General features: G+C 41.3%; 1 protein-coding gene across 2 annotated transcripts; it reads left to right on the top strand.

The window, feature by feature from the left end:
- Nucleotides 1–1349: 1349 nt before the first annotated feature.
- Nucleotides 1350–17813, top strand: usf2l (upstream transcription factor 2, c-fos interacting-like). Of its 2 annotated transcripts, XM_018727003.2 has the most exons (11): nt 1350–3911; nt 5181–5221; nt 5469–5587; nt 7086–7205; nt 7313–7469; nt 10925–11012; nt 12832–12870; nt 13638–13696; nt 13941–14035; nt 15918–16046; nt 16179–17813. In XM_018727003.2, the coding sequence occupies exons 1-11, from the start codon at nt 3874–3876 to the stop codon at nt 16266–16268; spliced, it is 975 nt and encodes a 324-aa protein (XP_018582519.1). In that variant the 5' UTR covers nt 1350–3873; the 3' UTR covers nt 16269–17813. The 2 variants fall into 2 exon arrangements, with proteins under 2 accessions (XP_018582519.1, XP_018582520.1); XM_018727004.2 differs by lacking the exon at nt 12832–12870.
- The last annotated feature ends 1932 nt before the right edge of the window (nt 17814–19745 follow it).

Below are 19745 nucleotides of genomic sequence, written 5' to 3'. Positions count from 1 at the left end.
TACAGTTGTCAACAGGTGATAACTCTTAGTTATTGGCTATTATTAAAGCCTAAAGAGGTCATTAGGGTCAGGGACCTTGCAAAAAACTCTTTATTATTGGACAATTTGGAAGGTTGTCCAGACTTTTGGACATCTCGCAGTTACGATTTTCTTTTTACCTATTTTAAAGCCCATGAAATAATAGTCTGAATAAAAGGACACAGCCATTTATTTTATTTGCTTTGTCAAAACTTTGAATGATATTTTTCTTTCAGTTAAAAGTGTACAAAAGAGCTCAGGCTTTGTGTGCAAAGTATTTACCTTTTATTTTTGCATATAAAGAACTAGACAAAAATACAGTTACAATTTTCATTATTTTTCAGGACCACCACAGGATACCTCCACATCCATCACTTGAGCCATGTAAGAAGTCCTAGGAACTGGACACTGATGCATATTATATCTGGGTACCCATGTCCACTGAATCTGCACTTGTCAGTTGTACCTCACACAGACCTATTTCATCACACCAAAATGCCCTTGGAGGCGTGGGGAGCCACCAGAACTTGGAGGCCCATGTTTTATTTTTTCCAAGTTTTTCTATCTAGTAGTTTTTGTTTTCCTTTTTTTCAGTTGCCAAATGGCTCAACCAAACCACATTCACTATTTATTTTGATTTCTTTTGTTAGCTTTTGCATTGTGTCAAAAAAACTGATTTCACTAGTTCAGCACTCTGGTTTGTCACCTTGAGAAAAGTGCAATAAAAATAAATACAAATTTTTAAAAATAAACAACTGAACTGATTTAACCACCAAAAACTGAGCCCTTAGCCTTTAAACACAATCAAAACATAAAATCATATCTGGTTATATTCCACAGCATACATCATCAAAGTTTTGCTGATTTCTCTTTTTCTAAAATTCTGTTTAAGGGTTTTTACTAAAGAAATTAGATGTTAGTTAATCTATATGTATTAAAACCATGATTTTCTCATTTATTGTACTAATCTATCTATATGCTTTTAAAAATGTTAACCACTTGGGACTATAGTCATCTGGAGCTTGTCTGGGAAAACACTAAACGAAATGACACTGCTAACAAAGCCAAAGCCAGATTCAGATGTCAGATACATGAGTGTCTCTGGCAGCAATTCTACATAGGCCTAATATGCAATTATAATACTAATATGCAATTATAACAATTCACTGAAACATAAGTAAACTAGCCAATACAATTCACAAAGGCACCTCTGGTAACTTCAGCAGGTGTTGACCAATACTGAGCTCACATACAACTATAGGCCAAATCAGAGGTGTACAATCTAAGAGGGTTGATCTTGTAATGGTACAGTTCTGCTGTGGGCAAGCAATGTAGCACTTGGAGCAAAAAATAGTAAAAGCTAAGAAAGGAAGCATCATCATCATCATCCACTTAAGAGTTAGGAGCTACAGTATAAGCATACAAGGTGAGCATGTACTTTAGATAGGTAAGGGTTTTTCATTGATTTGTACTGTGATGGGAAACTACTGAAAAGTGTGTAGGAAACAAGTGCTTTGAAAGGGGGACAGGAAAACACATGGATTTGAACATTTGACCTATAGTTCAGTGTATGAAGTCATGAAAATGCATTTTAAGCAAGGAGGTCAGATACGCATACTTTAGATATCAGCAGGAAATTTCAGTGGTAAACCTTGAAATGGATGGACAGAAACACAATATATAGGTGCCCTTCAAAATATTTTATTTCCATCTTTGAAAAGAGTTTGCACTGTTATGGAATGGAGTCATTTCAGCAGTGGGGATACCTTTGAAAAAAATTCCTTCAGGGAATCTTAGAAACCCAAGAATTTGAGCAGACATCAGAAGAATTCATCCTAAAAACACGAGAGGATCAGTGGAACCTTGACCAGCAGTGAGGAATCCACCTTCTGCCCAGATCAAACACTTCTTCATTAGGGTCTCAGCTGACTTTGACCATCATGAGAACTGTAGTGCTGTACAAAATGACTAGATTTGGTTGATCTGGTGGTTAGAAGAGGAAGTTAAGCCACTGGGTCTTGAGCTATGAAGATGTATGATGGCAATGCCGTATGTTTTTCTCCGTGACTTCATGGTACATCGTACAGCCGTTGTAATATACACATCGGGAGTAACATTGTTCTGGGTATGTTGAATGCAAAACTTTCGTGAATATTTGAGTACTTATATTTGAAAACGAAGTATGGCTTCATTATAATCATGGCTAAACACGCAATTTTACTTAAGGACGAACTTTACGCGAAATTTCCAAACAGCTTTGGCCATTTTTCGCGTTACGTTAAATTGTGCTTGATTAGGGGCAAAACGAAAGCATATAATTAATGTTTGTTCCCCCTCATTATCATGCTTTTGCCGCCAAAATGGAATCAGGAGACAAAAACTTCCAGGAAGTTTTATATTTAACTTCCTGGCAGTATCGGGACTAGCGCTAGTAAAAACTTATTTTCTTTTAGATATTTAAAGTGTTTTTCACGATATTAATAAGCACGTGAAATCAAAATCGTTGCCCTGAATTATTACTACCCTCCACATTAGAAATTGTTTTCGATTCTTTCACTCGTAATTTAGTATAGTTCTTGCGCAGTTCTACTAACCGCATCACAAAGGACTCCTTTCTGACTTTCATCCACTCTGCGGCCCAACTAAGATTCAAATTGCATCATTACAGTGGTCGAAAACTCGCGAACCCATATCAAATGGAATTCTTCTGGGTCAAATAATTTCTCTTACACGTTTAAAATGCATTTGCAAGTGGTATAACGACAGATTTGCGGGTAATACAAATGGGCCGTGTGTGTACAGCGAGCGCGCGTCCACGTCCGCGTCATGTGGTTCCCTCGAAAACCCGGATTGGATCGTGTCTGTCACCTGAGGGAACCAGCGTGATCATTCCTGCTCTAGTTCTCCTTTTTCCTGTGTATATTCCGCTTCTTCTACTGGGAATGAATGTGGTGACGGTGTGCCAGGTTATTATACTGGCCCTGAAACCATTTATTGCCATTATTGCCCTTTAAGTTCCTTTAACCTATATAGTTATCATTTAACCTTTAGTGGCGATGAACGTGTTTACCGAAAGCCTACGCTCAAACTTCCTGGAAACAGTCTTGAACATCTACCTAGAACACCCAAACCCGAAATAAAATACATTGTCACGTTAACGCTAGCTCACCACTTGTTTGGAAATTCATCGATTTGGCAAATTCGAGTTTTCTGCAGTTGAAAGCGCAGGCATAATTCCCAGCAGCGGAAGAGAGTGATTTGATAGATTTTTACCGCACACTCCGTGAGGAAAAACTACAGTAATAGCGCTAGCGTGGCTCTCCAGCCACACTCTTTTCTGACAGCACACAGAGAACACGAACGCCGCGGTAATAAACAACTCCATCCCATATTTTGTTACCCGCAAGTGGCTGACAAGGACGGCGCGGCCAGCAACACAGCGGATGGATACGTAAAACGGAGCACGGCGCCAGGGGGGAGCCGACAGGGCGACGACGGGACGGAGGGAGGAAAGAAAGAAAGAGAGCGAACGCGATTCTTCCCTGCTTCCTACCACTTAAACGACTAAACCAGAACGAAGCGCAATAACCCGACGAGAAGGAAAAGGCTCCCGCGAATTATAATCCCGAAAAAGAAGGCCGGACAGAGAAAGAGGACAAAAACAAACGCAGAAGGGGAAGCGACGCAGCGCGAACTCAGGCTCCGGCAGCGGTCTCCATTTTAACTGCACGGCCGGTGCGCGCCTCACGTGTCCTGGACTGTGTCTCTCACATGACCCGAGTGTTTGTCCCCGTGATCAGCGCTTCCATCTCCACGTCCGTGTCACTCAATATCGCGTTGTAAATCCCGAGCCTCATGGATATGCTCGAGCAGAGCCTGGACAGCGCTGCCAGGTAACGCGCGCGCCTCCGCCGCCTTTCCCCGCGCGGCTCTTTGAATGGCTTCCGCGGCCCGGACCACCATCTTCTCTACCGAGCTCGTCGCACGTTCACGTTGTCTTCTCCGGCAGCCCGTTAAACACAAACACACGCATACACATACGCACGCGCGCGCACACACGCACAAATACACGTTGGCGCTTCGCTTCGGTCGCTCGGATTCGTATGGGCACGCGTGAGAGAAACATCTGGAAATTAACGGGCAGAGTTTAGTGCTGCCTTCTTCGCGGTAGTCGACGAGCTTGCAGGGCAACATTCGCACGTTAATAAGCAATTACTAGCAGAGTTATTTCCCGAGGTAAGTGGTCTGCTGCTGTCATTTTCGGCGACGTGAAGTATTATACAGTAATAATTATTATTTAGCTGTATTAATCGTGCGGCGTACTAAGTGTTCTTCTTCTGGTCAGCGAGTTGACACTAATCTCTGCAAAGTTATTGTTAATAATAATTTATTAGTTCACGCCAGGGTGACTTTCCGTCACGTGTAGGTGAACTTTCGTTAGAATTATTTCCATAGCTCAGCTGCAACAACAGCGGCAGTTCAGTTCTGTTACAGTAGTAGAAGTTGAGGGTCGGTACCTTGTCAAGGGCAGGAGGGGCGCGAGCGGGATTTGAACCCGATCCCCGCTGTTCACGCCTCACTCCGTTTTCTACAGAACTGCAACTGGCATCAGTTCACAAGTTGTTCTCAGCAAATGTGCGCGAACCGAAATGGGGATAGTAGAGACCGGGAGAGAGTTGATGTGGAGGGGAAACCTCTAGTGTTATCGTCGACGTTAATTGTTAGCACTTTGTTTTGTCCAATTGATACGTAACGCATTAAGAATCTCTTCTGCCCTATTATTATTATTATTATTATTATTATTATTATTAATATGGTTGTTTTTAAGTGGTTACTTTTCCATCACTTGGACAGAGGGAGGTTCCAGAACCCCCAAGCACCTAAACTGCTTTTTCTGCAACGTCTCTTGTCTAACTGTCACTTGGACTCAGCGCTCAGTTTTACCTTCTGTGCTGCGTGCGTTTCTTACACAGAGTACTGTGCTCTTGCTGTGTGGGCTCTGGATTTAGTCCCGTAAGGAATTCGCCATGGCACAGCTACTGCCTACTGCGGGCGGTGTAATTTGGCTCACTTGATCTGTCATATAATTTTTATTTTAAAAAATTATTTGTTGCTGGTTTCCCTTATAATAGTGGCTTTCAGTCTTTCTTTTTCTATTGCAGCCACGAAAAACAAGAAGAAGAGGTTGTACAGATATCTGAGGGTAAGTAAGTGACTTGTGTGGCAAACTTGAACTGGAGATGCAGAAAGAGTTGGGACAGGAGTGCATGCGGGGCTGTTGGTTATCATTATTTGTTGCAAGTGTCTTTAAAGCTGGAAAAATATTATATTTATGTAAAGTGGAAGATTGAGGTATTGTGAACTCTTGCATTTCCAGTAAATATCTTTACATCTCTTTTTCTGTCCCAGCACCCCAGTTGACCTCCTTCATTTTTGTCCTGTCTTCTCAGGAGACAGTGCAGGGGGAGGGGAACAGGCGGCGGTTACCATAGCAAGTGTACAGCAGGCAGCGGCATTCGGCGATCATAACATCCAGTACCAGTTCCGCACGGAGAACAGTGGTGGACAGGTGAAACCTTTTCTGTACCTTTTTTGTAGATAGTAATTGTACTCCAGGATAGTTTTGTGGCGCTCAGGACTGCCACATTTTATTCTGTCCTGAGTAAGTAATTTAGGGTTTATTAAATCCTGTGTGGAGTATATAAGGTCAATTTCACCATGATGCTCTGTCCCTGGAAACTCAGCTCTTTATTTCTTTAATATCAGTTCATCAATTTAATTGGAAACCTTGTGTTTGTGTTTAACTTTAAATAGGCATGAGGCGTAGAGGACAAGTAGCAGTTTGGAGACAAGTCGTGTTCTTACTGGTAGTTGGCTAATTTTGCCGGTTTGTGTGTTCTGTTAGTGAAGTGGATACTAGAGATGAGGAGATACTGATGTTGGGGGTGGCAGTGTTATAAAGTAGCTGATTCTTTTTGCTCCCTGTAAACACAGCTGGTATGAAAAGTCATGTGATTCCAATTCCTCTCCTGGATTGGCATGTGGATAGTGTCACATGTTTGGGGGGGTGTCACATGATGTGTACGGGTGGTGGTGTTACTTCTAGGCATAGCTGAATCTTTTTTTAAAGAAATAGTTATGCTGTTTCAGATAAAATATTCTTTAAATGTAGCGACACTAAATCAGACAGTCTTTCCTATACGTATTCCATGAGCTTTTAAAGTACTGGTTAGACTGAAGTTTCGAGTGCTTGAAGATAAAACAAATCAACTTAGTGTGGAATATGGAATATTAATTGGCGAGCAATTTAGGAGTGTAATGTAAGGAGTGTAATACTAAGTTGTGTATACTGGCCAATGTTATTTTAGCAAACGTATGTGGCTAAATCAAAAAGAGTAACCGATGCCAAATAAAGTGAGCTATAGCAAAGGTAAAAAGGACAACCATTTCAAGGGCTTCCGATTGTACCTGCAAATAAGACTTTTTCACCTGAACTATGGCTGTCTTCCATCATTGAGATGAGAAGTTTTTGGATCCCTGTTTACTCAAGCACCTCACTTCCCTTTAAGCACTTTTACTGGTAAGGGTCACAGGTCTGGAGCCTATCCTGGAATCACTGGGCATAGGGCTGCCTGAGATTACATTCTGGATGGGACTCCAGTCCCTCGAAGGGTAGCCACATATTCACGGGCACACAATACGATCAATTCAGAGTGTTTAGTTCCTTTGAACTACATGTTGGAGAAAACCAGACAGAGCACCTGGGAGAAACCCGTGCAGACTCCATGTGGCCTGCAGTGGTTTCAGACTAACGCTCAAATAGCCGCATGCACTTTGAGGAGACAGTGCTACCCACTGAGCCACCCTGCTGTCCAGATGCTTATTTATTTGAAAGCAGTTTTAACAGATTACTTGGTAATGGTTATCTACTGATTTCCATGTGAATGACTGCAGCTAATTGGAGAGTATGCCTGCATGGTATTTTGAGAGTGTTTGATAAGTGGCTTGGGTCTAGATGGTCCACATCATGGACTCACCGCTGTCTTGCCGACCTCCCCTATCACCAGGTAACCTACCGCGTTGTTCAAGTAACAGATCAGCAATTGGAAGGAGCGGACGACGGGGGCGGGGCAGTCAGCGTCGTTTCCACTGCTGCCTTTGCTGGGGCTCAACAGGCAGTTGCGCAGGTAGCAGGGCATGGCTTTCTTTCCTGTTCGTTTTCATAGTGGACAAGAAAGCTAACCATGCAATTTCCCTTCTTTCCCCATGGTTCTGCCCCTATGACCCATCCCAGGCAGTGATCCAGAACCCCTTCAGTAATGGTGGCAGCCCAGCAGGGGACTCAGTTGGAGGGGAGACACGCTTCGCCTACTTCCCGGCCGCAGCAGTGAGCGACGGCACAGCTGTTTCGGTGCAAGCTGCTGCTGACCCAACGCTTGCACAAGCAGGGGGTGAGTTTGCACGGAACCCAGCCCGGACCTTTTTAACACACAGCTGGCCATACTGTAAAACAGCACTGACAAACAGGAACGTCTACAGAGCCCAGGATTTTTCCTAGTTTCGAAATGCATAATTTTGTTGTGAACACTGTCTTCATGCTGCAGGGATAAAAACAAACCAGGAGCATCCACCTGCCAGAAAAGCAAAATGTTCTTACCATACATTATGAACTGAGTGTAACTTTTTTTTTCATGGAACACGTTATTTTAAATGCACTAAACTTGCTGTGTGCCATGTTACATTAACTGTTTGCTTGGAAAACTCTCAAGATTAGAACAGTGCAAGGTACAAAACAGGATATTCAGGACCACTTGAAATAACACATTGATTTCTCACATTACAAGCAATGGTGTTAATGATTTTTGGAAGGTGAAAATATTTTCCAATTTAATTTGTTATGCAGTTAACCTTTTTTGTTTTCTAACCTGTCTGTCTGTTGCGGAGCGAAAATAACCTGCATTTCCGTGTCCCTCTGTTAGGTAGCAGCAAAGTGTACTCCGAAAGGATAGAAACACAATAGATGAGGAGAACTAATTCAGCTTGCTTCCACTAAAAGTTCATGAAAATGCTTAAATTAAACCTTACAAAGTATAGCTATAAACGTGATATTTATATAACCTTACCCACAAATAGAGGGGCAAGCTTTATATTAAGTTTTTGTTGATTGTGTAGTTAACGAAACTAGGAGGTTGTGGAGAAAAGGTTTTTTTAAATTCACTGATTTTAAAAGTTTTTATTTTAATGTACTTTGAAGTCAATAAGTGTTACACAGTTATGCATTAATATCTTGGCCAGGAGGAGTGACCTGTGTTGTGCTGCATACTTCTGGGGTACAGCAGATGCTGTCACCCCACTTTGGACAAGGGGTTATGCATGGATGGAAGCGTTACAGAATACTTATTAAAATATATTATAGGTTTCTTTTATGATTTTACATAGCCTACATAGTCAATAAATAGAAGCATGTATGTATTATTCATCTTTCATTGATTAGTCAATTTTTGCATTGTCATAAAGTTTTGAACAAATCAAGCTGCAGATTGACTTTGGTCCCAGTTGTTTGTAATTTTATGACCCACTGCAAAAAACAGTCATTTAATCATCTTTGTAATGCAGTGATCCTTAACATATTACACTAGTTTCTCAGGTTGGGAATAGCTCTCTCTCACACACACACACACACACACACACACACAAAATGTCTGCAACCACTAGTCCCGAGCTGGGTCGCGGGGAACCGGAGCCTAACCCGGCAACACAGGGCACAAGGCCAGAGGGGGAGGGGACACATCCAGGACGGGACGCCAGTCCGCCGCAAGGCACACCAAGCAGGACTTGAACCCCAGACCCACCAGAGAGCAGGACCTGGCCAGACCCGCTGTGCCACTGCGCCCCCCTTGGGAATAGCTAATTCATTAATATTAATAGTATATTTTCCAGAGGGGGGTGCAGTGGCACAGAGGGCTTGGCCAGGTCCTGCTCTCTGGTGGGTCTGGGGTTTGAGTCCCGCTTGGGGTGCCTTGTGACGGACTGGCGTCCCGTCCTGGGTGTGTCCCCTCCATCTCCAACCCTACGCCCTGTGTTGCCGGGCTAGGTTCCGGCTTGCCGTGACCCCGCTTGGGACAAGCAGCTTCAGCCTGTGTCTGAGTGAGTATGTTTTCCCAGTTACTTTTAATTTTAATAGTTTCTTGTTCAACAACGTTCTGAAATTTGTTTGTAGTGAAGGCAAAATGCTTACCATCCACACCAGTAGATGGCAGTAGAGCACACAAACCAAATATGAATGTGGGTCCACTTTAATTTACACCTAAGATTTTACAGTTTGCATCTGATTTGTAAGTGTTGGTTTAAACAGCACTAGTGAATAGAGGCATCCTGTTACCTGGATATAGTAAAAGTATGTTTACAGTGGCAAGAAGATGATTAGTTCATCACATAAACATGAGAAATGCTCAGCAGTTGGCATTGAATAATAGTTTGTGGATATTACAACAGACCTTTATTCCCAGCTGTCTTTGTAGAGTACTTCTCTAAAATAAATATAATACCGTCTTTACTTAAATAATGTATTTAACACCAGACACTTGAAATATTTCAACATAATTCTTGTACACACCATATTAGGCTTCTCCTTAACTCTTTTCACAAGGGCAGTAGGTATCAGTGTTTTAGGCCACACACTTACAAGCTGAAGGTTTATGATGCACATCACACTCCCCTCTGCTGTTGTAATTGTAAGCAAGGTGCTTACCCCGAATTTGCTCCAGTAAATGAACCCAAATGTATAAATTAGTGAAATTCTCATGGTTGCTTTGAATAAACTCATCAGTTAAGTAACCAGTTCAATCTTTTAAAACCATGGTGATTTTTATTGCCTTTGTCTTGTCCGTAGAGTATGCAGTAGTACATTGTACACACTAATCACAATATGGTGTGCCCAGCAACGCAGAGGGACCTAATTAAAGGAAAAGTACTTATCCATTTTAGTGTTTGGTATGAGTGGCGATTACCCAGAAGTGCTAAATGAATGACTGGCAGTGAGCAGAACTACCATCAGCCGTCAAATTCTCGTACTACATTTCTAGATTCATGCATCTACTTATGTGATGTATACTGTTTATATGGGGGATTGTGACAAATTGTACTCCAGAATCACATGTCTGCATCCAAATCTTTCCTCCTGTTGATGTAATATACTCATTGTATTTTTCTCTGACATGTATGGTGCTTTGGAGAAAAGCATCTTCTAAATGAATAACTGTGGGTGATGTGACTTTGATGGGTTTAAATTTAAATTTTTAGACAGATGTGCCTCATTGCCTGCCTTTGTGTGATGATTTGAGCAGTATGACTTAAGGTTTATACTGTCAGTGGAGTCAATGGAATTGTTAAAACCACAAAGACAGAAGGAGAATAATGCAGAAGAAAATGTGCTATAGTTCTTAAGTAGGATAAGGAAGCACTTAGGCAACCCATGCTGTTCCTAATATAAACAGGGGAAATCCAGTGTTTTTTAGCTTAGGTGGGAGATGCAAAAGTTTGCCAGTTTAAACTGACATTACATTATATAGAGCTAGTGAGCACCAGGGTTCATGGTCAGGATCCCAGGAGGGGAACAAACCAATAACATCAACACTGGCAAAGATTGTCTCTGGTTCTTGCATGGCTTCAGACTGCCTGCCTCTGTGAAAGGGCCCTATGTTGCATAATTGTGTGGGTATCTCTGGAGTCCACTCAGACTTTCCTAATGCCATTATTCAGGCCTTGTGACCAGCAGCAGCAGTAGTGTGCGACCTCCTCTAATGTACCTCTGTTCTCCCTGCTCTTTCATCTCGCTTCTAATCCTCTCTGTCTCTTGTGGCGTCTTTCTTTCCTCGTCCTCCTCTTCCCATTGGTTACACTCCAGGCCAGTTCTACGTGATGATGACACCACCTGACGTTCTGCCATCCGGCACACCCCGAACCATCGCTCCCCGCACACACCCTTACTCTGCGTGAGTATTAGCCCCCTTGGGTGGTACTTAGAACCCACAGACACAGCTCTTTGAGTCATTGGAGGTTTTTACTGCCTGAGCCATGAGACCCTCTTCCTGTATATCCCTTGTACATGTGGCTGGCATTCCTATCTTTTTATGGTGTATGTTTTTCTATTGCCTTTTGGTTTAGTCTTCTAGTCCTGGAATGCTTTTATGGATTTAAATTAGACTGAATTTGTGTGACAGCTTCATGATGCGCTGCTGCTGAAAGAACCTGAAATGACTCTGGCAGTGCCCCGTGTCTTGGGGTATTATGAAGAAGTGTGTCCATGTCACTTCTGGGCCTAGTGTTTCTGAGCGTGTCCTGGCTGCCTTTTGTTTCATCTTACGTTTGCCCAGTAGTTGAAGAATAACACATTCATATATAAACTTTCTTAATGATGCCCTTTTTTACACAAATAATATGATCTGTGCCTACTTATGATAGCTTGAGCACTTATGTTACTAAGCATGTTCACAAAATGCAGTTTGGACATGTTCAGTTACGGTGAAAGTATTCACACCCTGTGTTCCTGACATGATTGTTGAGGTAACCTTTCAGCTTTGTTTGCTTTCATAATTGAGCAAAATGTGTAACAAGGTAACAGCTTCTGTCTTGAAATGCTTGACATGTGGTACCTCTAATTATTCTTGCACTGAGAAAGCACACGGGTGTGAATACTGTTGGACATTGGGGTGCCTATGGATCAGCAGATGTGGGGTGACCTTGGGATTTTTGTGTGTAAAACTTGTCTGTAAATAATGTTTTGTATGTGTGTTTGTGTTTGAAATTTGAGCCAACCCCCCACACAAAAACCCTTTTTTGTTAAAGGGAAAGGGTTTGGAAATTCATCTTGATTTAATGTGAGAAGACAGACTATTAGACTGAGTAATATTTATGACAAGTATTTCTCTTTAGGAGTAATACAGCATTTTTGTATCCATATAGAAAAGGAGGCTTTTTATCACAAAGGATACGCTTAAATGTGACACCCTTAGTGGAATTGTGTGCTGAGAAATTCAGTTCGACTTTTGAATCTAAGACTTGTATAAGTTAGTTTCACTGCGGTTCTAATCTTTATTAGTTCAGTGAATGAACATACTGAAGTGTTTTTTTTATTAATTTTTTGTAGAAATTTCAGTTTAAACACTGCAAGTGAACTTACAGCACAGTAGAATTCTACATACCTTCGTTTGAATTTTCTCATCACTGAATTGACCTTGCTAAATAACTAATCATGTTGACTTATCATTCACGCAGTTGTGCAATAAGCATGTACAGCCATACTTAATACATATTTGTTGCATTTATGTTCAGGGATTTCTTTAAAAATTACACAAAGAATGTTTTCTGGTCAGTCTTTGGATTAAAAAGTATATGACTGAATTGACACTGGTTGAAATTATACTGGTTATGCAAACCACATCTGTATGAATCATCAAAGTCAGATTCTTGTTTTTGCTGATTCTCTGTCATCCCTGAATCTCACCAGTGTGTTTTTATGTCTCCTGGGCTTGTACAGTGTACCTCACCTTCACTTAGTAATCTGTTTAGTTAAACAGACACAACAAATGTGGTGGGAAGCCACTGTGCAGTAAGCCATGTTCTGTACTGGGGAACATTGCTTGTGAATTTTATTTATTTATTTATTTTTTTTAATTTCCCTTTTTTTTTATTTTGCTCTGCTCCTTTGTAATGTGTCTTATCTTCAACAACTGCATTGTTGAATTTAAATATAAATATGAATAACCAAACTTTGAAATGAAAGAAAAAAACAACCTTACCTGCCACCCGCAGAGAAGAAAACGAGATGCTGCAACATGACGGTTTAAACTGGTGAGGACAACTTTTCACACCCCTAACAGTTGTAACCAAACTAAACCCTGCTACCAAACAATACAGAATAAGTCCCTCCACCATGTTCTCTTCCCTCCATAGCCCTGTGGTGACTCCTCTATTGCTGACATTGGCTAGAAATAGCATTCTTGTAACAACGATGTGACCCACTTGTTCATTGTCATGTTTATTGTACATTCAGTATTACTTCATTTGCCTGTGCTAAGGCTAACTGTGTGCACACCAGGTGCAGTGCGAGACGTTCCCGGTTTAATCTTAGCTGTGGTGTAATTAAAAGTATACCATGGGGACGGGTGCTGTGGAGTGCCAGCAGATTTATATCGCCAGTCAGACCTGCAGATTCACAAAGGCAGCATCTGCTTTGTGTGCACTGCAGCAGGAGCATGATAAATTTGGGGAATTCATAACTGTCCTCCAGGAATAGAGAAGAGAACAAATGCAAGCCAATATACCTCTGTACGTGTATGTGCGTGCTTGTGTGTGCATGCTCAAACGAGTCCTTGAGTTCCATTCACACATTTGATGCAGAAATCAGTTAAAAAAAGAATGTCACGTTGGTCCCCTTCAGCAGAGTACACAAGGTGTGCCATTTGCTGTCACCTCGCCCATTTCTTTTTTCTAACCTGTTACAAGAATTAAAACTCGATCTGTAATTGCAATGTGAAAGGTTTACTTTTAGTATGTGACAGGTTGAAACTGTAACTGCCAATCTGATGTGAATCTCTTCATATGTTATTGATATCCAGGAAAATGGATGGACCACGGACGCCACGGGACGAGAGGAGGAGAGCACAACACAATGAAGGTGAGCATTATTTTTTACAGTTTGCTTTTAGAGTCACTGCTACAAGTCCTTAGTATGACTAGCATTGTAAAAGTGAAATGACATTCTTAACCTGTGTCCATGAAAAATGTAAAATGCTTCAGCAGGGGGCGCTACTACTAAAGCTTTCTCTAAACGGAATGAAAATGTTTGATATCTTTTGTTAGCGAAAGTTGCAATTATTACTCACGTACGTATCAGTTATTTTCATATATGTTGGTTGTAGTGGAAAGGCGGCGAAGAGACAAGATCAACAACTGGATTGTCACACTGTCCAAAATCATCCCTGACTGTAACATGGACAGCAGCAAGACGGGAGCGGTGAGTCTTCTGCTCATGCTTCTCACTGTTTTGATGGAGGTTGAAGGCAGGGATCTTCTCCGAATCGATTGGGTTGCTACAGTACACTGAGATATTGCAAATATATCCACATACAGCAGCAAGAAAAAGTATGTGAACCCATTGGAATTACTTGGTTTTTTGCATTAATTGGTCATAAAATCTCATCTTCATCAAAGTCACAAGTATAGACAAGCACAATGTGCTTAAGATAACAACACACAAACAATTATCTTTCATGGCTTTATTGAACACATCCCATTTAACATTCACAGTGCTGTGGAAAAAGTAAGTGAACACTTGGATTTAGTAGCTAGTTGAACCTCCTTTGGTAGCAATAACCTCAACCAAGCGTTTCCGGCAGCTGCGGATTAGACATGCACAACGTTCAGGAGGAATTTTGGTCCACTCTTCCTTACAGAACTGCTTCAGCTCAGTAGCATGTTCTTAGGATGTCTGGTATGAACAGCTCTCTTGAGGTCGTTCCACAGCATCTCTCTGGGTTTGAGGTCTGGGCTCTGACTGGGTCACTCCAAAAAAACAGATTTTCTTTTTTTGAAGCCATTCTGCAGTGGATTTACTTCCATGTTTTGCATCACATAACTTCTACTGAGCTTCAGCTGGCTCATAGCCACCATGATATTATCCTGTAGGATATGTTGATAAACTTGGAAATTAATTTTTCCTTTAATGATGGCAAGTGGTCCAGGCTTTGAAGCAGCAAAGCAGCCCCAAATCATGATGCTTCCTCCACTGAACTTAACCATTGGGGGGTGTTTTCATGTTGGTATACGGTGCCCTTTTTATGCCATACATAGTGCTGCGTGTTCTTCCTAAACAACTCAGCCTTAGTTTTTCATGAAAAGAGATGTTAACCAGTTCCAATGATTTCTTCAAGTCTTTAGCTGTCACTCTAGGGTTCTTTTTTACCTCATTGAGAATTGTGCAATGTGCCCTTTGAGTCATCTTGGTTGGACGGCCACTTCCAGGGAGAGTAGCCACAGTACTAAATCGTCTCCATTAATAGACAGTTTGTCTAACAGTGGACAGATGAATATCTAAGCTCTTTGAGATGTAACCCTTTCTGTCTTTATACAACGCAACAATTCTTGATTGCAGGTCTTCTGAGAGCTCTTTTTTTGCAAGGCATGCTTCACATCAGCAGATGCTTTTTGTGAATATCAAACTTGAAATTTTTGAGTGCTTTTTATAAGTTAGGTAGCTGTAAACCACACCTCCAATCTCATTTCATTCATTGGACACCAGGTTTGCCAATTTCCAGCTCTAATTAGCTTTTGTTGAAGTCTGGAGTTTTATGTACTTTTTCCAACCTACACTGTGAATATTGGAATATCTTCAATATTTACAAGAACAATACAATGATTTGTGTGTTTTTAGTTAAAACAGATTGTGTTTGTTCATTACTCTGACTTGGATGAACACAAAACCAGATTTTAAGACAAATTTATGCATCATTAAGTAATTTTCAAAGGGTTCACATACCTTTTCTTGCCACTGTACATACATAAAAAGTGCAAGCCATTACTGTATTTCAAGATGTGGTCATGTACAACTATCTGAGGATCCAAAACGATGAAAAGAATTTTGCCTGTGGCTTAAAAAGGAAATAAATTTCCTCAAGTTGTAGCAACATGTAACTATTTAGGATAACTGATAGTGTTGACTGAGATGGACCAATATATCTTTATATCAAAGGGCTTTTGAGTAGTTAAATGAATGTCACTCCAGTACACTTGTAACCTGTCATGTTCTGAGAAAAAGTGTATCAGAGTGCCTGGAAGGGGGGGGCGGGGAATAAACAAGTTTTTGGACTGAAGGCATCCTTCTACCCCTTTGCAAACAGAGTAAAGGAGGCATCCTGTCTAAGGCATGCGATTATATTCGGGAGCTAAGACAGAACAACCAGAGGCTGCAGGAGAGCTTTAAGGAGGTGGAGCGGATGCAGGTGGACAACGAACTTCTCCGGCAGCAGGTACTTTACATTTCGTAGTCATTAATTTACAGTGTTTGTACAGTTATTTTAGGTGTGGATTTGACAGCTTGGTTTCAGCTGTTGTAAGTAGTTGTGCTTTACTAAGCAGCCTTTTTTGTGTTTCTCTTGCAGATTGAAGAACTGAAGAATGAGAACGCACTGCTCAGAGCACAGCTACAGCAGCATGGAATTGAGACAGTGGGAGAATCCACACCGCAGTGAAGGAGGGCTCAGAGGTTCAGGGAGCAGGACTGGAGAGTGGTTGGCTTGGGTGGGAAGGGTGAGACGAGGACATATGCAACGCCCGGGGACAGACGGCAGGGACCTTGAGGAACAGTGAAGAAAGAGGAATGACTACTGAAGAGCCATTGCGCTCTCTGTCTCCTTTTTTAAACTTCTTCTCCGGGCGGAAATGGAAACCCCAAGGAGATACCAGTTGTGCTCGGGCTGCGCTGTCTCTGGGTTGGTGGCAGCAGGAACACCCTTTCCACAGAGTCACGCACACCAGCGCTGTGGCCAACACATGAAGTCCAGTCCACTTCTCCCCAGTATTTATTTAGTTTTGATTTATGGACAGTGATGATTAATTATTGAGATTTTTTTCCCCTTGGTTTAATTTTCAGCATACTGTGGGTTTATTTAGTTCCTGCTTTAACTTTGTCTACTTTTGTGGTTTGTTACATTCATTGTTAACCTCTTTATGGGGGTTGTAGCAATCATTGGTTTAATTTATTAGTCTAAGCATAGAGTTACACAGCTGTGGAGGACTGCGGAAGCAGGACACTGAAATCAATGTAGCATGGAGTCATGCAGGAACCTGTTCAAGAAGGATGGCTGCTGGTCAGTGGAACAGTATGTCACAGCTTAGCACTCCGTAGAGCAGCGCTGTACAGCTGAACACTGCTCAGAGTACCAAGGAAATGAGTCTTTCATTTGGTCAGCAGTTTCTTAAAAATGCAATCATTACATGGCTCAAAAATCACTGGCATAGTCCATCGAATAAAAGTCCCATGCTTTACAGCATCCTTGCTGATTTTGTGAACTCTACAAAGCATGTTGTTGGATAGAAGAGCTTTAAGCCTAACCACAAATAATTTTATTATTTATAAAGTCTAAATATACAACCAGAGACGCTACAGATTTGTATAGTTTTTGTTTTAATGCAGTAAAATCTATATACCCCTTTTCCTCTTAACAGTAGAAACCTACAGGTACAGATGACACTTTTCTATAAGCTGTCATCTTAACAGTTCTATTAAAACTTTTTTTTATTTTATTATTTTAAATTTTCATTCTGCTCTATAGAAAGTCACTTGATCCAGATGTGATGATGAGGCAGATTATCCGGATTATTCTGGCCAACTGGAACTGTGAGCACTTAAACCTCAAATGAATTTCATGTCTGGCTTGAAATGGCTTGTTTTTATTTTGGTCTGACTTCTGTGTGGAGTTTTGTCTGCGTTCACAATTCGGCATGTTTCAGGAGTCTTTAAGAAGAAAATGCAAGTATAAAAGCTTGTCAAGGAAGATAAAGAGATTTATAATGGTGATTTTCCTTTGTTTAGCAGAAATTTGGAACTTCCTTTTTAAAGCAGATATTGATATGTGCATAATGCTTTTTTGCTTTGCTTTTTTTATGACCCTTTATTTTATAAATCTGCAACTTGAGAAATGGCAAGTAGGCAAAGCAACTGTGAGGTCTGTTGCAATGGAAATAGTGTAAAATGCTCCTTGCATTGATTAAAATGTGAAGATTGAAAGACATAAGAACAGGCGTCACTCGCTACCTTCATCCTGCCCATGGAAAGTCAGTAACTCTTATTGTGTTGGGACGAGACAAAGTCAAATGGATTTGGACAAATGGACAGATTTTTGGTTTGTAGTAATAATAATGGTGATGTTATGACTTATAATAACTTTTATATGTTTTTTTAATTTTGTCTTCACTTTGGTGAGGGTGGGGGATATGAAAGGGAGGGAAATAGTATGATATAATTGTCCCTGAATTCCAGATCCTAGAGTCATACACTTACACAGGCTCAAAAAAAGCTCTTATTTCAAGCTCTTTTTAATATCCTAAGATGATTGCATCTTGTAAACTGTCTCATGTCACCTGCTTACATTCACAGTTGTAAAGGTGGCCCACTACATTTGGAAATTTAGTGTAAAATAGTTAATTAGTTTACAGGATGTAAACCATGGGCTTTACTGGTGCAGGTAATTGTCTCTCTGGACTGGACTTTCAGAAGCTCTAGGATATAGCAAAATGGTGACACTTTTGCCAATTAGTTTTACTTTTTATATAGTACTGGCATGACCGTTTCAAAATTAGAACAAATAATAAGCTGAAAGACATGCTGATGAATGAAAGATTTGGTCTGTTTTGTTTTTTTTTTTTTTTTTTTTTTTTAAAAAAACTTTTTGAAGTGGCAGAAAAAGAGGGAAGTCCCTATAGGCGGAAGTGATGGGTAGCTTCTTGGTAACCTCTTTAAGTGGCTGTGGATGTCTGTTTGGCTAGGAGCCAATCACATTATTTTATAAATAATGCAGAAAAATAATAAAAATAAAAACTTGCTAATTTCCTTGTAAATCTGCATACACTTTATTTTTTGCCTGCTCTTTTTCCCCACCACTTTTATAGCTAGCTGTCTATACATTGCATGTACAGTTTGCTCCCTTCCCATGTCTGTTATCTTCTGCCTCTCTGACCCAGATCCCCACTTTGCCTTCTCCGCTGTCCATCACTGGGTTCCTCCTTCTTCACTCCTTTAGCGTCTCCTTCCCCCCCTTCCCTTATCTCTCCGCCCTGCAGTGTTGCATGTTCTTTGTTTTCCCCGTCAGACAGCCGCCAGTCAGCGCTGCCAGGCGTCCCAGCGTCCACTGATCTGTTTGAAGTGACTGATCTCTGATCCCTTGTTCCACAAGCTTGGACGTTGCTCTCTGTCTCCTACTCCCCACGCATTTCTCACTATGTAATAACCCCAAACACATGGCCAGCTCCCATAGTGTGTCCTGTTAGTACATTATCGGATCAATGCAGCGCGCCGTGTCACAAAAGGTAGCAATTTATTATTCTCCATTCAATGCCCTCACTGTGTATCACTGAATTAAAATGTATTAGCATTCTGTTATGTAATTACGGCAGCTTATAGCTTGCTCATCAACACACACTCCTAAATGCGATGCTTGTAGCCGCAGTACAGTACAGCTAAAGAACAGCACATTGATTTACTTAAGTCTTCAGGCACGTAGACCTCTCATCACATTCCTTTGTAACGCAGGCTTAAATGAATTACATTTCTCACCGGGCGCCAGCACAATTTGCATTACAGAACGGTGAAAGAGGAGCCCGCTGAGCCGTAGGTATTATTGCAGCCCCGACTCTTCGGCCTTGCTTTTCGTGAGCAGCTGTCATCTCAAGTATGAGCAGAGGAGCGTGTGCTGCATGTAGCGGTCTCATTCATTCACAAAAAACTGACAACTTTCTGCCAGTTCCTAGGCATGTTGGAAGTAAATATAACAAGGCATCTTTCTGCCTGTGACAATAGACAAAGCTGTGTGTGTGTGTGTGTGTGTGTGTGTGGGGGGGGGGGGGGGGGTAGTGCTAATGGAGAATGTGATGTAGAAGTGTTGTATTAATGTTTTATTTAAGTTAGCTAAGGAGGGTACCATGGGTAGTGAAACATAGAGTTTAACACT

This window comes from Scleropages formosus, chromosome 18 (genome assembly GCF_900964775.1).
Source record: "Scleropages formosus chromosome 18, fSclFor1.1, whole genome shotgun sequence".
Taxonomy (NCBI): Eukaryota; Metazoa; Chordata; class Actinopteri; order Osteoglossiformes; family Osteoglossidae; genus Scleropages; species Scleropages formosus.
This window is presented reverse-complemented; position numbering and strand designations above follow the sequence as displayed.